Raw genomic sequence first — 17,015 nt, 5'->3', positions numbered from 1 at the left:
CCTGGGCCCTCCCCCCACCAGAGACTCTGACTGGGGTGCAGTCTAGTTTTGGGGATTTCCTTCCAAAGAGTTCCTGGGATTCTGATAAGAAGCCAGGTTGCGAACCACTGCATTAGGAGTGTTTGATTGAAATCCTATGTTGCGAATCAGTCTGTGGGATAAGATTTGGGGCCCCACCTTTCCTTTGATGCTGTTTAGTCATAGTCCTTGATTTATGCCCATATCTTTGTTAGAAAAAATATGTTCCATTGTGATAATATTGGTAGAGCTGAATACGGATGGCATCTGTTATCAGAATGAGTCTACCTTGTCGGATGTGCAAATGCTTTCAGTCTTGTTCTCAAATAAACTTTTTTTTTTTTTTTTTGACTCTGTGGCTAATTAGATGTCTTTGGCTATGTCTTTGGTAAGAGGACTCCGGTGTCTGCATTTTTAAGAAAATAGTTTCTTATATTTAGATTGTTCCTTAAAAAAAGAAAGAAACAACTGTAAAACTGAAAACGATGGGAACCAGAAGCTTTCTCTGTCCTTCTTTGTCAGTTTCTCCCTTTCCCGGAAGAGAGGAGTGGGGGTTCCGACAGTTTCCATGATCCCAAGGAAAAGCACACAGCAAACCTGAAAATATTTCTGACTTTCTGACATTTGCTGGAGGTCTAGTTGGATTGCACTTAAAAAGATGTATTATTTAAAAGCATACTTGGGGCGCCTGGGTGGCCCAGTCGGTTAGGCCTCTGGCTTCGGCTCAGGTCATGATCTCACAGTTTGTGGGTTCGAGCCCCGCATCAGGCTCTGTGCTGACAGCTCAGAGCCTGGAGCCTGCTTCGGATTCTGTGCCTCCCTCTATCTCTCTTCCCCTCTACTCGCCCTCTCTCTCTTTCTCTCAAAAATAAATCAACAGTTAAAATTAAAAAAAAAAAAAAGTAAATAAATAAAAGCATACCCCTGTATGTGAATACACATGTGTATGTATAATCATGGTTAGAAGTAGGCTGCTTGCTTTATACTTCTTTTCTCTATAAAGTTTTAATCATTGATTAGGGGACCTGCCAGTTGTCCTGAAAGCTGGCCACAGACCAAAGATATTTACATCCTGAGAGACTGCTTGTGTCTTTAGATTGGGGAGGTTTAGGAAAGAAACCCAAGAGATCCTGCTTACCGTGCTTGTGATGTTTGTAACTTTGCTTATTAACTAAGTTTGTCCACAAACATCCACTGGGCCGATGACCTCGGAACCGGAACAGCTGCCAGGAGCCCTGAGAGGGGCTTCCTTCCGGACAGGTCTTCACCAGGTTACTTGGGTTTGGAATGGTATTTTGCTTTAGGCCTTTAGGCTTCTCATGTCCACATCGGGAAGAGATTGTCCTTCGCTCCTTTTGGTAGTTATGAGACATTTTAAAACACCCAGGCACTTGGTAGTTGTATTTTGTGTCTTCTCCTGGAAGGGAGGTGTCTGTACAGAGCTCCCTAGGGAGTCTCGAGTATGCTCTTCCAGGGGCTGAGGAAATAGTTTGTTGAAACTCAAAATGTTCTCGGGGCGCCTGGGTGGCTCAGTCGGTTGAGCGTCGGACTTCAGCTCAGGTCATGATCTCACAGTTCGTGAGTTCGAGCCCCATGTCAGGCTCTGTGCTGACAGCTTGGAGCTTGGATCCTGCTTCAGATTCTGTGCCTCCCTCTCTCTCTGCCCCAACCCACTCGCATTCTATCTCTTTCTCTCTCAAAAACAAATAAACATTAAAAAAATTAAAAAAAAAAAAAAAAACAACTCAAAATGTTCTCAATAGCATCTGACCCTACAAAGTTGAAGATGGAGAGCAGGGACAACCCACCAAGTGAAAGATCGGAAGCTCTTCTGGGGGAGGGGCCGAGGGAAGCGCCATAAGTTCGGATCCGGCCCGTACAAGCTGAGCGTAGGTTTTTCAGAGCTGCTGTATGTGTCTAGGGTGCCTTTCCAGTGCTTGCACAAATTGAGCCTTGGGGTGCTCTAGAATACTCTGTTAAGTAGTCTATAGAGAGTATTGTCGATATCTCAACCTGTGCGGTGAATAAGGGCATTGAAATAAATATTAAAATGGCCAAACTTTGAAAGGAGTAAATACGCTGTTTTGAAACACGCTGTGACCTAGTTGTTCTGCTTTTATTCCTGACTGCTCTGCCCCTCAGCCTCACTCCAAATGACTGAGGCATTAATTACTACATGTAGAAGTTCACCTCTGAAGCCCGACTCCAGGGCCACTGCCCTGGCGCAGTGTGGAGAGAGAGAGAGCGGCTTTGTGCTTCTTTGTACACAGTGACTTCTCCCAGATTGGTGTCCTCCTCAGTGCCTGGGGAAGATGGTGTGCGTGGAAGATGCGGAGAGAGTCGGAAGCAATTGGGATTCTCATTCCTGTGTTGATGTCAACGTGCTCGTGTCTGAATTTCTAAATGGGAAGCTTCATGATTTGAAACCGTTTTCACTTGGCTCAAAAACTGCTTCTGCAGGGGCGCCTGGGTCGGCTCAGTCGGTTGGGCGGCTGACTTCAGCTCAGGTCGTGATCTTGGGGTTCGTCGGTTCGAGCCGCACATCAGGCTCTGTGCTGACAGCTGGGAGCCTGGAGCCTGCTTCGGATCCTGTGTCTCCCTCTCTCTCCCTCCTCCCCCACTTGCACTCTTTCTCCCTCTCTCAAAAATAAATAAAACGTTGAAAAAAGTTAAGAAAAAAGAAACTGCTTCTGCAGAGTAAAGGTTCTCACTGCTAAGACAGCCGGTGGTATGGATTCTGATCCCCACTTCAGTTCAGGGTGGTGGTCCCCAGGAAGGAGGGTTTGGAGGATGGCTCATGGCAGGTGGGAAGAACATATTGGGCCTTCGATTTGTATCCATTTTCTGGCTCAGCCTGTTTTGGTTCTCTGAATGTGTTGTGATACAGTCTCCGTAAATACTCATTAGTACATGTAGATAATTCATAAATGTTCAGTTGAACCGCAAGCAGTCGCTGACATTCAACCGTTTTGATCTTCAGAATGGGCAGTTGTCATGTTTTAACAACACGCACACGTTGTGCTCTAAGTGTTGACTGTTCGTGTACTAGAATAAACTTTAGAGGACCCCCCCCCCGCCCCGCCCAGGCCAAAATAACCCTCTTCAGATCCCCACCCCCACCCCCATAACTTACTTCTGTACCTTCCTCAGGCTTTAAAATATTTCATTTGAATAAGTAACACATGCAAACGACATACATTCAAATAGGGCTGGAGTAGGGTCAAGGAAAAAAGTCAGCCCACCTGTCCCTCAGCGACTAGTTGTCCTTCCCAGAGGCAGTTCATTGCGTGTCCTCCCAAAGGAGTTTATTCGCACACACGCATGTGGCTTTTACAAAAATGGTGGCATACGTTTTTGATCTAGTAATCCAGCTTGGAAAGTGTTCTGTAAATGCAGCCGCCTCACTTCTGTCGGCTACTTCACATTCCTTTATATGCTTACACCAAAATTTATGTAACCGGTCTTCTGATGGCATGAATGCTCTTTTCCTTCTTTTGCCATTTCGGGCAGTATCATGGCGCCTTCGGCTTTGCAAACAGGATTCTTAGCAGTGGGATTGCTGAGCTGTAGAGAATGTACCAAGGGGTTAAAACACGGATCTCACTGTGATTTTTATCGCCCCAATCACTTTTGAAATGTGAATGCTTTGTTTTTCTCCCTTTCCTTATTCCTCCAGTTCCTGAGGATTTTTCTTGGGTTATTTGTTACCCATAGGAGTTGGAATTTTCTGGAGCTTCCCGTTTTGTAGGAGGCGTGACCGTGACGTCTGGTGCCGCTTTGCCAGGTGGAGCTGCAGACGCCATTAAGAATTCCCATTTTGGGGGCACCTGGCTGGCTTAGTTGGTAGAACTGACTTTCGATCTCAGGGTCATGAGTTCAAGCACCGCATTGGGCGTAGAGCTTACATTAAAAAAAAAAAAAAAAAAAAAAAAAAAAAAAAGAGGGGCACCTGGGTGGCTCAGTCAGTTGAGCGTCTAACTTCAGGTCATGATCTCACGGTTCGTGAGTTCGAGCCTCACATCTGGCTCACTGCTGTCTGTCAGCGCAGAGCCCGCTTAGGATCCTCTGTCCCCCTCTCTCTGCCCCTCCCCCACTTGCGTTCTCCCAAAAATAAGTGTTACCAAAAAAAAAAAAAGTATTAAAAAAAAAAGAATTCCCATTTTTGCCTTAGCACTCTCCATATTATTCTCTTTAAATTCTTGTTTTCAGATCCTATTGGAGATGCTTGTCTCTTGGCATTTCGTTCAGGCCAGTGCTGGTGGCTGTGAAGGCTGAGCCGCCCCCTGCTGCACAGACAGTCATACCAGGAGGTGCCAGCAGGTGGCAGGCAGAGCACCATAAGCACCCCTGGCCTTCAGTGGGGCTCTTCTCTGGACAGCAGCCAGAATCTGAGCTGCTGGACCCTTCCCAGACCCAGCAACATGTCGGAGTCAGTGTGGGTTCCTATGGGTGGCCTGATCCTTTTCTTCCACCTTTGCAGCCATTTCTTACATGGGCAGACAACTTGAGATGGCCAGCAGCTGCCTTGAGAAGGGCTCCAGGAAGCCACATCCTAGGAGGACAGCCTGAGGCCTCCTCCCCATCCAGGAACTAGCTGGAAGGATTTACATATCCTGGCCTGGGATGGCTTGAGTTTCCTTAATTGCAGGGCTTTCCTTCCTGTCTTTTTCAGCCAAATCTCCCACACCCTTCCCTTGAACAAGGAGGTCCCCTGAACAGGCACTTACTCACTGCTCTTAACTCCACCCACTCTGCTCTGGTCTAGGGGAAGAAAATGAGCCAGAGATTTGAGAAGCCCCAGAGAAAGAGTGCTAGGATCCTGAGACCGCCTTGTTTGGGGGCAGGAGCCCCCAGGGGACCAGGAGCCCCCAGGGGACCAGCCGGGCCTGGGGTTTGGGCTGGTGGCTCCACCACCCTCCCCACACCCACCTCCCAGATTTGTGTTTCACTGGGTCCCAGTTTCTCTGATGGAGGCCTGCCCACCCCCTCCTTCTGGGCCGGGGGCCCTGCCCTTCTCTGTAGGGGAGGGGACATGAGGGAAGGAAGTGGCAACTGCATGGTCAGCAGTGGCCTCTTCTCAGCCACTGCCCCACGCCACCCTGAGGGAGACCAACAATGTTCGAGGTGCTAGCAGTCTCGGGGTGGGTGGCCTGGGAGAACCAGCTACTCCCCTGGAGCCTCAGAGCCCTCCTGCTCCTGGCTGAAGTTCCCCAGCTCTTCGGAGACCACTGGGTGTTCCTCAGGCTAACAAAGTGGGATGGGGACAGAGTGGGCAGGGACTCTCATCCGTTGGGGGCCAGGTCATTCTCTGCCAGGGAGGCCAAGGTTTCTGGAGTCACCCTGTGCCCCCAGCAGGATTAACCCGCATTGAGACAGCTGGCAAGGAGACTCAGGGCCTGGCCCCAGCTGGTAAGAGCCCCAGGGTGAGGTGGGGGATGTGTGGGAGGGGGTTCGGGAAGGGCTGGCAGGAGGCCATGCACCGGGAGCTCCCCAGGATCATTTCCCAACAGGGCAAGGATTTGCATACTCACTGGTTTCCCCACCAGCTTCTCAGCTTCTAGAACCAGGAAGGCAGAGGAGGAAAGGGCATGCGGGCAGCCACCTGAGTCTGATCCTCTCCACGCCTCGGTGGCTTGAACTTCTGTCTCAGGATCAGTTCCTGCCCTGGCACCCTCTCCTTCCCACGAGCCTGTGGGAACCTTACAACTCTTTTGTGAGGCAAGCCAGGGAGCTGAGGGAAGTGAGCGGCCCAGGGCCACACGGCCAGGACTTTTCCCTCTCAGGCTGGCACCACACCAACTGAGGTATCCTCTTGTCAGTCTAGAGAGATGCAGGGATCCTTGTGTCCCTTTTACAGGTGGGAACACTGAGGCCTTGTGAGGAAAGGTGCCTCAGCGGGCAGGGCAGGAGGTGGTGCGGAGCTTTGCAGTGACAGCCCAAGTCATGGGAAAGATACATCCTGGGCATCGGGCCTGGCTGCCAGATTGAGAAAGAGGCCCTGGACAGAGCAGCTCCAAGCCCCGGATGGCTGGCACAGCCAAGCTGGGTGCAGGTGCAGGCCGTCAGGACCCTGGACTGACTCAACCCTCGCCGGAGCCCAGACTCGGCTGGCACCTGCCTCATGGGCTCTGCTGTCCTTGTTGGTGCCGGTCAACGAGCCAGCAGGGCCAGGCACAGCCTCTAGACATTAGCCACCCCCGGTCTAGCCCCGTTGCCTGCTGCCGCTGGCCTGTAGGACCCTTCCCCCATCCCTCAAAACACAAGCAGCAGCTTCCTGTTCCATACAAAGCAACAGAGGCCCATAAAAAAGCCTTTTATCTGGAATACAGTCCTTGATGGGAAGAAAGTATTTTATAAATAAGGCAATGACATTTCTTTGTGCAGATAAAACCTTGGAAGGAGGCTGGAAGCAATGGGCACGGGGCGCCTTGAAGAGCAGGTGTGGAGGCTTCGAGATAATGTTTGCTGAGTTCCTTCCCACCTTGCGCCTGGGTTCCTGCCCAGTGCAGGCTTCTAAAGAATGTTCAGGGTGAAGAACGAAGCGGGGGCCTAATGTGCAGGGAGATCGCCAGTGTGGCATTTTCCTCAACTTGCCGCACAGCTGTTCTGTGCTAGAACAGTTTCTAAAAAAAATACAGATACTATAAAAGCTTCATAAACAATAAGTACAAATTAGGTGAGATGTTCAAATATAGAATTATTAAAACTGTATTTTTCCATTTTGCCCTGTTGATGGTGTTTGGGGATCATTTGACAGCCCCACTTTTCACTTAAATATTTAACATTCCGGGCGCCTGGGTGGTTCAGTCGGTTAAGCGTCCAACTTCAGCTCAGGTCGTGATGTCACGGCCTGTGGGTTCCAGCCCACATCGGGGCTCTCTGCTGACAGCTCAGAGCCCAGAGCCTGTTTCAGATTCTGTGTCTCTTTCTCTGCCCCTCCTCCGCTGGCGCTCTCACTCTCTCAAAAATAAACATTAAAAATTTTTTAAAAACATAAAATATTTAACATTTATATCTCATTTATCCATCTGGGGGAAAAAAAAAAGAAAAAATTCATATATTCCTGGCTGACTTCCTTCTCGGGGCAGATAAGAAGGTTGAAATGGTGAGGTGAACACAGCCCACAGAGAACGACGCCGGAGGCTCTTTAATGAGCACTTACTATGTGCCAGGCGTTGGGTCACGCACTCAACAAGCATGCTCTTGTGTACCCCCTACAATCCTGTAAGGTGGGTACATTATCACCACTTCGCAGATGAGGAAATGGGAGACCCAGAGTGGGGTGGTCACTTGCCCCAGGTGACATAATTGGGGTGGCAGAGCCAGTTCTTGAGTTTAGGACCAGGACCCCTAACCTCCCGCTTGGAGGTTAGCCTGGCACCGCCTCTCCAGGCTGCCCCCCAGGCGCCCCCTGCTCCGCTGTGCAGCTCGGCCCCTAGAACACCGCAGTGTCTGGGAAGATGGTGCCTGAGCCGAGCACCCAAGTGCTTCCCCACCCCCTTCTCTCCCAAACTCTCCTGGAAGCCCTATTCTCAGCCAGATAGTTTTCTGCCCTCGGCTCCGGTCCCAGGACGGAAAAGGGGAACAGCCCGATCCTGCCTGTGTCGCCCCACCGCCTTCTCTCAGTAAAGGAAGCCTCCGCCCCCGGGGGCTGAGCACTTTGGTGCCCACCTGCCGACCTCTCGACCTCTCGTTGCCCAAAGGCCGGCTCAACCCCCGGGTACAACAAAGACCAGCATCTCTTAAAGGGGCTCACATTGTACTTTATTGACGTGTTAAGGGAGCGCAAGGACTTCCACTTAAAGTAGTTAACATGACACCTGTACAACACCAATACGTGTCCCCACCCTCGGGGAAGGGTGAGAGGACTCAGTATAGAAGGAAGGGAAGAGGGGGTAGGGACAGAGGGCCCTTGGCCCGCTCCCCCCACCCCACCCCCCGCGGGGGCAAGGGCGCTGCAAACAGAGTGGGTCAGAAGGTGGGTTATTAAGAAGCATCTTGCTTACTAACATGAGGCCTGGTGCCCTGCGAGAGCACTGATGAGGCCTCATTGGCGTACAGGAGGGGCCCTTGGAGGGCAGGCACACAGTGCCTAACTAGCCAGCCGAGGCCGGCATCCCAGGGGTGGGGCGGAGGTGGGGGGTCGTGCGCAGGGCCCCCAGCCCAGGCCTCTGCTCCCCACCACCTCCCTCCCCGCCCTCTGAGAGAAAGGAGGGTTTGGGCTTCAGCCACGGACTGACGCCTTTAAGGCGGCGTCTCCTTAAACTACAGATACAATGTGCATCAACAGGGTGATCGTTCCTGCCCCACTCGGCAGCCGGCTCCAGGTGCCGGGTGGGCCAGGACCAATCCTACAGTATCTTTGGTTTGTGGGTTCCCTTCCCTACTTTACTCCTCCCTCTGTCCAGCCTTAGGGCTGGCAGCCGCACGGCTGGGTCACTCGCTGGGGTGCCCGGGCTGGTAAGAAAGGATCTCAGCAGCCAGCCGCTGGGGGTCCAGGAGCTGAGGGAAGCGCCCCATCACGGCCTCCACCAGGTGCGGGGGAAACACCCCGCACAGCTTGATGTACACACTGGCTCGCTCCTTGGCTAGGCTCCCAGCCCCGGCCCACGGGCCCCGGTCGGCCCCTGGGCCTGGCACCTGCCGCTCCGGCAGGACTGGGGTGGGTGGGGGCAGCTGGTACGGCTCAGACCAATACTCTCGGGGTGGAAAGGCAGCTGGCGGCGGGGCATAGTCAGCAGGGACACTGAAGTGGCCGGCACCCACGGCCCGTCCAAAGGTAGGGAAGGCTGGAGTGGCCGGGAGCTCGGCCCCGTAGGGGCCGTAGCCAGCATAAGGGCCCCGAGGTGGGCCGGGTTCTCCAGGGCCTCCTCCTCGGACCCCCCACAGTTCTGACATCTGGCTCTCCAGGGAGCCGATGCCTGAGTCCAGGCACTCTTGGGAGTTGTATGGGAGAGAATCCAGCGTCTGTGGGAACCAGTCTGCGGGCCCAAAGCTGCTGCCGCTGCGCCCGCTAGGTGGGAGGCTCCTGCCCGCTGGGGCGAAGGTCTGTGTCAGACCCTCTCGGTGCGGCCCTGGCGATGCCCGGGCTCCCAGCTTCTTCCCATCTAGGCTGCCCTGCTCATGCTCTGCCGGCAGAGAGCCGGGCTGGGATGAAGGTGAAGGCCGCCGGCCACTCTTCTCTTTGCTCGGGGCCCTAGGGAGTGAGAGGAGGGCACTGGCACGGAGCTCATCAGCCACAGAGCGCTGGGGGCGGCTGGGCCGCTCTGGGTGGAAGAACCGGCATTTGATCCCATAGGTGCATTTCCTCCCTGGAAGAAAATGAGGGGGTGTCTAAGCAAGGGGTTCCAGAACCAGGGCTGGGAGGGGGAAAGGTGGGGCACAGGAAACGTGGGGCTGGGTGGGCTCGGAGAGGAAGCACTCGGGGGCCCAGGCTGCCTTGGATGAGAGAGGAAGGGGAAGGAGTGAGGGGGCAGCTGGGTCTCTTACCATAGGGACACGGCTGCTTCCGGTGCTCGGCTGTGAGTGGCTTCTTCCGCAGGAAGTTGTCCAGGCTTGGCCCGTGACGGCCCAAGGGGTCATCGGGGGGCATGAACCTGCAGGGTAGGTGGGAGAGCAGCTCCGGAAACTGCTGTTCGTCCTGCAGGACACCTCTGGGCCCAGGGCGGGAATGCCCCAAGGGAGGGGAGGAGGACCCCGCCAGGGCAGTTCTCTTGCTGGGCACTCCCTGAGGGCATGGGGAGGCCAGCAACCTGAAAATCTGAAACTAAGGCTGCATCCATCCGCCAGCCTCTGGCCAGAGAGCGAGTGCTGGGAACCACTGACCAGATCCTATCACAGAAGCTTCGGCAACTCCACATTCAGATCCCCTGGCCTAGCCTGGCCCCTTTTACCTGGTGGTGAGTCCCCTGCACTCACTCCCAAAGCTGCCTGGATATAAGGCCGCGGCCCTAGCAGAGCTCCCCGCAGCAAAGCCCCGTGCCAGAGGACACGTCTGGCTTCTCCCCCGGGACCCCGGGGCCCGGGAGCCAGGAACGTACTTGTCGTTGACGAAGGAGTACATGAGCAACCGCTCCTCGATGAAGCGCTTCCACTCCTGCCGCTCGCCCTGGAGGTCCCGGTACGTGTCATTGGAGACCACGACGCCGTCGGACTCAAAAGCCAGCTTCACGATGAAGCGGTCGTCATAGCACACCACGCGCTTGCCGCCCACCCGGCGCGACGGGGTGAACACCAGGATCTTCTTCTTCTCCAGTTCCCGCAGGATGTGCTGGTCTGGGAGGCAGTGGCAGCACAGGTCAGAGCCCCATCTGGACCCAGAGCCTCTGGGTGGCCAGGCACAGGAGCTCCGAACTCCAGGTACACCACGGCAGGCAGGGGCAGAGGACAGCAGAAGCCAGGAAAACAAATGCTGGTCCTTGGGGCGTCTGGGTGGCTCAGTCGGTTAAGCACCCGACTTTGGTTCGGTCACGATCTCACAGTTGGTGAGTTCGAGCCCTGCGTTGGGCTCTCTGCTGTCAGTGCAGAGCCCGGAACCCGCTTGGGATCCTCTGTCCCCGATCTCAGTGCCCCTCCCCGCCCCCCTCACTCATGCTCACTTCCTCTCTCAAAAATAAACAAACAGTAAAAACAAAAACAAAAACAAACCAAGCTGGTCCCTGCTTGAGGCCCAGAAGTGGTCAGTCACACCCAAACCATCTCCCTGGGGAAAAAGCCCGGCTGGGGCAGTGCGCCCCCCCCACCCAGAGGTGCCACTCACCTGTGATGGGCACGTCAGGTCGAGGCTGCTCCTTCCTCCAGGATGGTACAAATACCGTAATGTCTGTGTGGCCCCGCTCCAGAAACCAGTTCACCGCCAGGAGGATGCCCCGGCAGGAGAACACCTCCTTATTCCCGTGGCTGGGAAGAAGAAGGGGCACAGGGTCAGCCCTGGAGGGTGGCTGGCCTGCCATCCCGAGCCGCAGGCAGGAGGGCGTGGCTCTGCGGGCCCCTGCCCTGGGCTCAGCTCACTGCCCTCTGGCCCAAAGCCTGCATTCCCTGCTGGTTCCCACAGCGTCCGGGATGGCCAGACCGGGGACTTTCCCTGAAGTTCCATCTCCCGACAGTGAGGAGACGCCCAGGAATCTGGCGGCACCCGCTTCCCATGTGGGGGAGGGTCAGGCCGCTTGCAACACACCTGGGGGTGGGGGAAAGGCTCTGGCAGCCTTCTGGTTCCCGCCCCACCCGGGGGTGCTGGGACCACGGGGACGTAGATGCACACAGGCACACTGAGTCACCACCCCTCCCTCGGCCGCTGGGCGGTGCTGCGGGTGGGGGTGGGAAGGGACGAGCCCCAGCTAACTGAAGAGAAACCAGATTGTTCTGGATTAAACATGGATTAAAGTTCAGCCCTACACAAGCCCCAGGGGCTGGGACTCAGGAGGGCGAAGGGGAAGGAGCCAGGATCCATTGTCCAACACAGGCCGGCAGTGACAGAGTGGGAGAGGCCACTGAGGAGCCTTTCAGTCTGAAAGTGAAAGGGCATTGCTTTTCCTCCCAAGACTACCAATTCCCCCAAACGCCCAGACCCGGACCGCCCTGTCCTTTCCTCACCCTTCTGGGGAGGGCATGACCTGAGGCAGAAAGACAGTCAGGAAGACACCAGGGGACTCTCTCTGTTAGCAGGGGAGCTGGAGATGGGACACTCCCTGCTGTGGTCTGATGACTGGATTTCACCCCGTCCAAATGTGGCTGGATCCAGAAGCCAGCCCTGAGGGGCTGCTAGCTTGCTCTGGCTCAGTTTCCGTATCTGTAAAATGGGCCTGGTAGCCTGCAGCCTCTGTAAGAAGGGCCCATGTCAGCAGCATAACTTTCCTGTTTGCTTGAGGCCAGAGACAGTCCAGCAAAGTGGAGGCTTCCTGGGAGGATAAGAGGAGGCCAGGGGACCCCCCAGGGAACCCTGGGTGTTGTAGAAGGGCTCTAGGCCCAGGCTGGGGGCGCTGGACGGGACCAGCTGCAGCTCCCTCCTCAACAGCCCCTGCCCCTCATTCACCCCTCCGTGAACAGCTCTCAGTCTCTTATGCTTGGTGAAATTAAACAGAATAAACGTTACACAAAGGAGGCAAGGCCACAGCCAACCACATCCTGTGGGTAGTTTTGGGGTGGGTGATAGCCCCACGAGAAGATAGAGAGGCAGGTGGGGCAGCTGCAGGGCACGGAGGCTGTCTGGGGGATAGGCTGGGGCTCCCGGGTCTGAAGGTCTCCATAAATCGTAGGGGGGCAAAGTCCAGCTGAAGGCAGCGCTCATCCCTGCCAGGTGGCGGGGCCTCCCCACTGTCCACCAGGCTTCTTTACAATAAAAAGTTCACATTTACTGAGGGCTGTGAGCCAGGCTCTAACCAAAGTGCTTAACACTGAATTGTCAGCAAGCCTCTGAGGAGGGTGCTATCATCAAAGGCCCCTTTGCCCTTCATTCAGATGAGAAGACGGGTCTACAGAGCACAGAAGTTGTGGCAATGGTGAAACAGAGACGCGAGCCCCAGGCCTGTGCTCATAACCACCACGGGTGCTGATGCTCAGACAGGTACAAAGTACCAGCCCTGGCCTTGGGGCAGATGGCGGTCAGCGGGCACCAAGCTCCCATTGGGGGCCAGATGAGCCCCGCACCTTCTGTCTTCATCCTTAACAAAGCCACAATGAAGGAAAGCCAGGCTCTGCGACTCACCCAAGGTTCCCTAGCTGGTGGTAGGAGACAGAACTTGAACCCACATCTGGGGCTACTGGCTTGCTGTTCTAGTCCCTTAACAGCAAGACCTGAAGTTTATCTAGCAGAAGGGAAAGCCCTCAAATTTGAGTCTGAACAAAGCGCTAAGAGGTAGGGGCAGGCTGGGAACAAGAGACAAGAGTGCAGCGGGCAAACTCCTGCTCTTTGGGACCCGTGTGAAACGGCACTGCCTCGGAGAAGCCTCCCTGACCTTCCAGTATGGCTCAGGTCCCTGGTTTGTCTTCATGATGCCCCTCCCTGGGCCTTCTGCTGTCTCCGCATTGGGAACGTGATCATCCCCTGGCTCGGCTCCCTGGCTCAGGTAAGCAGTCAGCACATGCACCCACTGACCTGCTTCTGTACACACGTATGTACGTGCATATGGCCCATCCGAGGCCAGCATCTGCCAGCCCTAGGACTTCATGCGATGCCACAGCTTTCAAGGACAGAGTACTGCCTCTGGGCATCAAAAGCCTGAGCTGGGGACAAGTCTGCCTGCAGCTGTCCTAGCCCCGAAAGCACTCCTGAGGCAGGTAGGGAGAGCCTTGCTCTTGGCAGGAGTAGAGCCCATGATGTAGTCCCTCAAGTCAAGCCAGGCCAGGAGTGCCTCCCTAGAGCTAACTTTAGTCCCTCTTGTTGCAATGGAGGAAGCTGTGCTGGCACAGGAAAACCAGACATCCTCCCTCCCCCACCGCAGTCCCATTCGCCCAGAAGGTGAGGGAACTGGCTAAGATGTGTGAGGATGTAGGGACTCCGGCTCAGCTGCTCCCACCCTAGGATAGAGGGCAGGGCTAGGCCAGGCTACCCAGGTAAAGAGATCTGCCCGGGCTGGGCCCAGCTACAAGAGAAAAATTCCCTTAGAAGGAAACAGAGGTGAATTTCCCCACGATTTGCATACGGTGGGGGCTGGTCTGTCTGCCCTTGGGGGCGAGGGCGGCAGGGCAGGAACCCAGTAGCACTGAGACAGGAAGTTTGAGGCAGGAATTCCCCTCCTGCTACAGCCCCAGCTCAGAAACCCCCAAGGCGGTGCCTCTCCGGCCCAGCTCCCCTCGGGGCCACCCCCCTCCTCCCGCCCAGGCCCCTCCTCCTCCTGCCTGGATACAAACACACACAGCACATGGCTGCCCCTGGGGAGGGAGGGGGTGGGAAGACAGTCCTTGGCAGGCAGCCTTAGCTTGGTGCAGCCCACCCAAGCCTCCAGGGGAAGAAGTCACAGACCTATGCAGCTCCTCGCCCAGCCACAGGCTGCTGGAGCCTGAGAAGGGACCCCTAATGCTCAAAGCACAGACTGTAACCAGCTGCCGCTAGCCGTGTGGCAGCCAGCTCTACCCAACCTCCCACCTAGGCTCAGCCCATTTCCCAGACGGGAAGACTGATCCAAAGGTGGCTAGAACAGGCCACCTGCATCCGTACTGAGCTGGGCCAGGACCAGCCCTACAGCTGACTTGGCCCAGCTGGGCCGGGAGTGGGAGGGGCTCTGGGTACTGAAGCCTTAGGCAGCCCACCTGGGAGACCCCTCTGGCACCAAAGAGCCCTCTCCAGGCCCCACCCTGAGTCTGGGGTCTCCCTCTCCACGCCCATTGGAACTTTTCCTGGTGAACGATCCACCCAGCCCTGACTCAGCAACCACTTTGGAAGGACCGGGAGAAAGCAGGGCCAGAGGGAGCAGCCTGGATTGAAAGCAGGCTTGTGCTCCGTGGGGTCAGTGACAGCCGTGGCCCCTGGCTTCACCTGCCCCCATTCCCTGTGACAGTCTTCATGGAGAGGGGACTGTTACTGGGATGGAGTCCTGGCTTTGGCCCTGGGGCCCAGGTGCCTCATTTGCAGCAGAGGCAACCCAAGTCACAGCTGACCTGCCCACACCCCCCATGTAAGCCAGATCCTTGAGGTCACTCTTGGTCACAGCGACAAAGGCCTCAGTACCTGGGCCTGCTTCCTTGGGGGTCCAGGTCTGGGACAACAAGGCCTCAGAGGCCCCAGACCCTAAGTAACAGCAGTAAGAACAACTACAGCTTACTGAGCTTCCGTCTCTCTCCAGGCTCTGTGCCGCCCCTCCTCACAAATGTCACCTGAGCAGGGGTTGGCTGGGTCTTACTAATGAGCAGAGAAAGCTCACGGACATCAAGTGACTGGCTCCTACACGGAGGAGCTGGCCCCACACTCTACTCTCCTTACACCAAGCTGCCTGATGTCACAAGAGAGGAACTGAGATTGAGTGCTGGCCTTCAGGGAGAGACGTAGTGCATAAGGTGGACTCCAGAGACAGAAGGGCTTAAGTTCGAATCCTTGCTCTACCACTTACCAATACTGAGCCCATGAGCACGTCTTTGAGCCTCTGTTCTCATCCCTAAAACATTCCTAACAGACCCACTTCCAAGACGCCATAAGGATTAAGGGAGTCTCTTGGCACATCGTAGAGCCTCAGTTAAAGGCCTTCCCTTCCTCTAGATGGGTCTGTGAAAACAGGTCACACTCCTTCCTGAAGGCCTCTTTACCACAGGTGTAGAGAGCCACATTCCCAGCCACAGGCCCTGGTCTTAGCCCCAGAAATGACACGTACCTCATGGCCACATTGCTCCCATCGATGACCACAGGCCTCAGGTCACTGCCCTCCTTGTTCTCCTCTGGGGGCGAGGGCTCCAGGGTGGGAGCCTTGGGGGTGCCCCCACCCCGGGGGACCAGGGGGAGCTGAGCAGAGGGGTCCGGGGAAGCCTGGCGCTCCCGCTCGGCTGCTGACCCATGTTTGACCAGCTCGCCCAGCACCGTGTTGGTGTCGGCCTGCACCCCCAGTTTCTGCAGGACACTGTGGATCTCAGCAGATGAGTAGCCTAGCTTCCGAAAGAAATCAACCTTCATCTGTAGTTCCACAGCCGATGCCTCCTCAGTGCTGGGCTCCTGATCCGGCCTGGGAGTACCTTGGCAGCTACGACTGTCAAGTTCCCACAGACTCATGGTGGGGCTGGCTTCCTGAGTGGACCTCTTTCCACCTGCCACTCACAGCTCACACCGATGGAAAGCACCTGTCACAGCTCCTGTAGTACAACCACAAGAATTAAAGATGGGAGTGGCTCTCTCTCCTACCCCTCTCCAGCCCCTACCCCACCCAACAGGTTGAGACCACACTGACTGGTGGCAACGGGCAAAGCCGGCCGCACGTGTCACCTCTCCTACCCTCTCTTTAGAAGTCATCATTCCCAGTATATACAGGATGAAGCTGAGCCACAGACTTCAAGAACTTGCTTAAGGTCATCCAGCTGTTAGCTGGTGGCGCAAGGACTTGAACTTACGCTGTCTGACTCCACTTCCTACCCCGCCCCTAGTCCCGTGGCAACCCAGGGGAGCCAGAAGTCCTGGGAGGCCTCGGAGGACGTCGCCGCGCCCCCACAGCTGCGGGGCGGGGCTCTCTGATGGAAACCCGGGGTTGGAAGGCGCTGGCGGGGGGGAGGGGGTACCGGGGGCTTCCCCGCTGAGGTCAGCGCCTCCGCCCGCCCCGCGCTCGGAGCCCAGGCCGAGGAGGCGCAGGGCCCGCGGCCGGACTCCCCGGCCGGGGGGGGGGGGGGAAGTTTCCGAGGCGACCCACTGGCGAGAAAAGTTGCTGGGAAACTCTGGTTGGCCGCCGGGCGCGGGTGACGCGGAGGCTGTCGCGGCCCCGAGCTCCGCGGCCCCTCGGCCTCCCTCCGGACCTCAGCCCCCCTCCCCGAGGCTCCCCCCAACTTGGGCTAAGTTAGAGGGGTTCCCGGGGACCGGCGAAATCGGAGAGACCCGCCCCACGTCCCTCCCCTCCGGACCGGCCGGAGCCCTCCCCGCGCCGCCCACCCGCCCCCGGGGTCCGCGCCCCCCGCCCCGCCACGCGCCTCACCCCGCCGAGCGCCAGCCGCGACCCGCGGCGTCTCCATGGGGCCGAGTCCTGGGGGCGAGGCCGGTGGCGCCTTTATACGGAGAAGGCAGGTGGCGTTCGGCACCGTGACGCGGAAGCCGGGCAGGGGAGGCGGCTGCCGGCCCGGGCGGCAGGGGGCGGAGCGGCCACCGCCCCTTCCTGCTCCGCCCCCGCGGCGCCCCGCCCCGGCCTCCGGCCCCGCCCCCGCAGCCGGTGCGCGCCAGCCGGCCGGGCCCGAAGGGGGGCGGGGACGCGGGACGCCGCACGCAGGACGCGGCACGGGGCCCCCGCGGCGCCGACGTCCGCGGGACCGGAGCGCACAGCCCGCCGGCGTCCGGGAGGCGTGGGCCGAGCCAGGTGCGCGCGGACTCACCGGAG

At 56.9% G+C, this 17,015-nt stretch overlaps 2 protein-coding genes across 4 annotated transcripts in view; one reads left to right on the top strand and one right to left on the bottom strand.

The window, feature by feature from the left end:
- The window catches only part of MEAF6 (MYST/Esa1 associated factor 6), a 33,619-nt gene extending 26,890 nt beyond the window's left edge, over nucleotides 1-6,729 (top strand). Inside the window, exons 6-7 of one of the 3 annotated variants that reach the window (XM_042996612.1) lie at nucleotides 4,228-4,453; nucleotides 6,403-6,729. In XM_042996612.1, coding sequence (XP_042852546.1) covers nucleotides 4,228-4,453; nucleotides 6,403-6,450 — 274 coding nt within the window. In that variant the 3' untranslated portion in view covers nucleotides 6,451-6,729. The other 2 variants (XM_042996616.1, XM_042996610.1) reach the window with 2 other exon arrangements.
- Nucleotides 6,730-7,760: 1,031 nt separating this feature from the next.
- ZC3H12A (zinc finger CCCH-type containing 12A) lies at nucleotides 7,761-16,752 on the bottom strand. Its single transcript, XM_042996609.1, has 6 exons — nucleotides 16,620-16,752; nucleotides 15,321-15,792; nucleotides 10,778-10,917; nucleotides 10,059-10,293; nucleotides 9,508-9,614; nucleotides 7,761-9,329 (listed from the first exon to the last, which is right to left on the bottom strand). Exons 2-6 carry the CDS (start codon nucleotides 15,710-15,712, stop codon nucleotides 8,455-8,457), a joined length of 1,749 nt encoding a protein of 582 aa, XP_042852543.1. The 5' UTR covers nucleotides 15,713-15,792; nucleotides 16,620-16,752; the 3' UTR covers nucleotides 7,761-8,454.
- Nucleotides 16,753-17,015: the final 263 nt, after the last annotated feature.

Source organism: Panthera tigris, chromosome C1 (assembly GCF_018350195.1).
Source record: "Panthera tigris isolate Pti1 chromosome C1, P.tigris_Pti1_mat1.1, whole genome shotgun sequence".
Taxonomy (NCBI): domain Eukaryota; kingdom Metazoa; phylum Chordata; class Mammalia; order Carnivora; family Felidae; genus Panthera; species Panthera tigris.
This window is presented reverse-complemented; position numbering and strand designations above follow the sequence as displayed.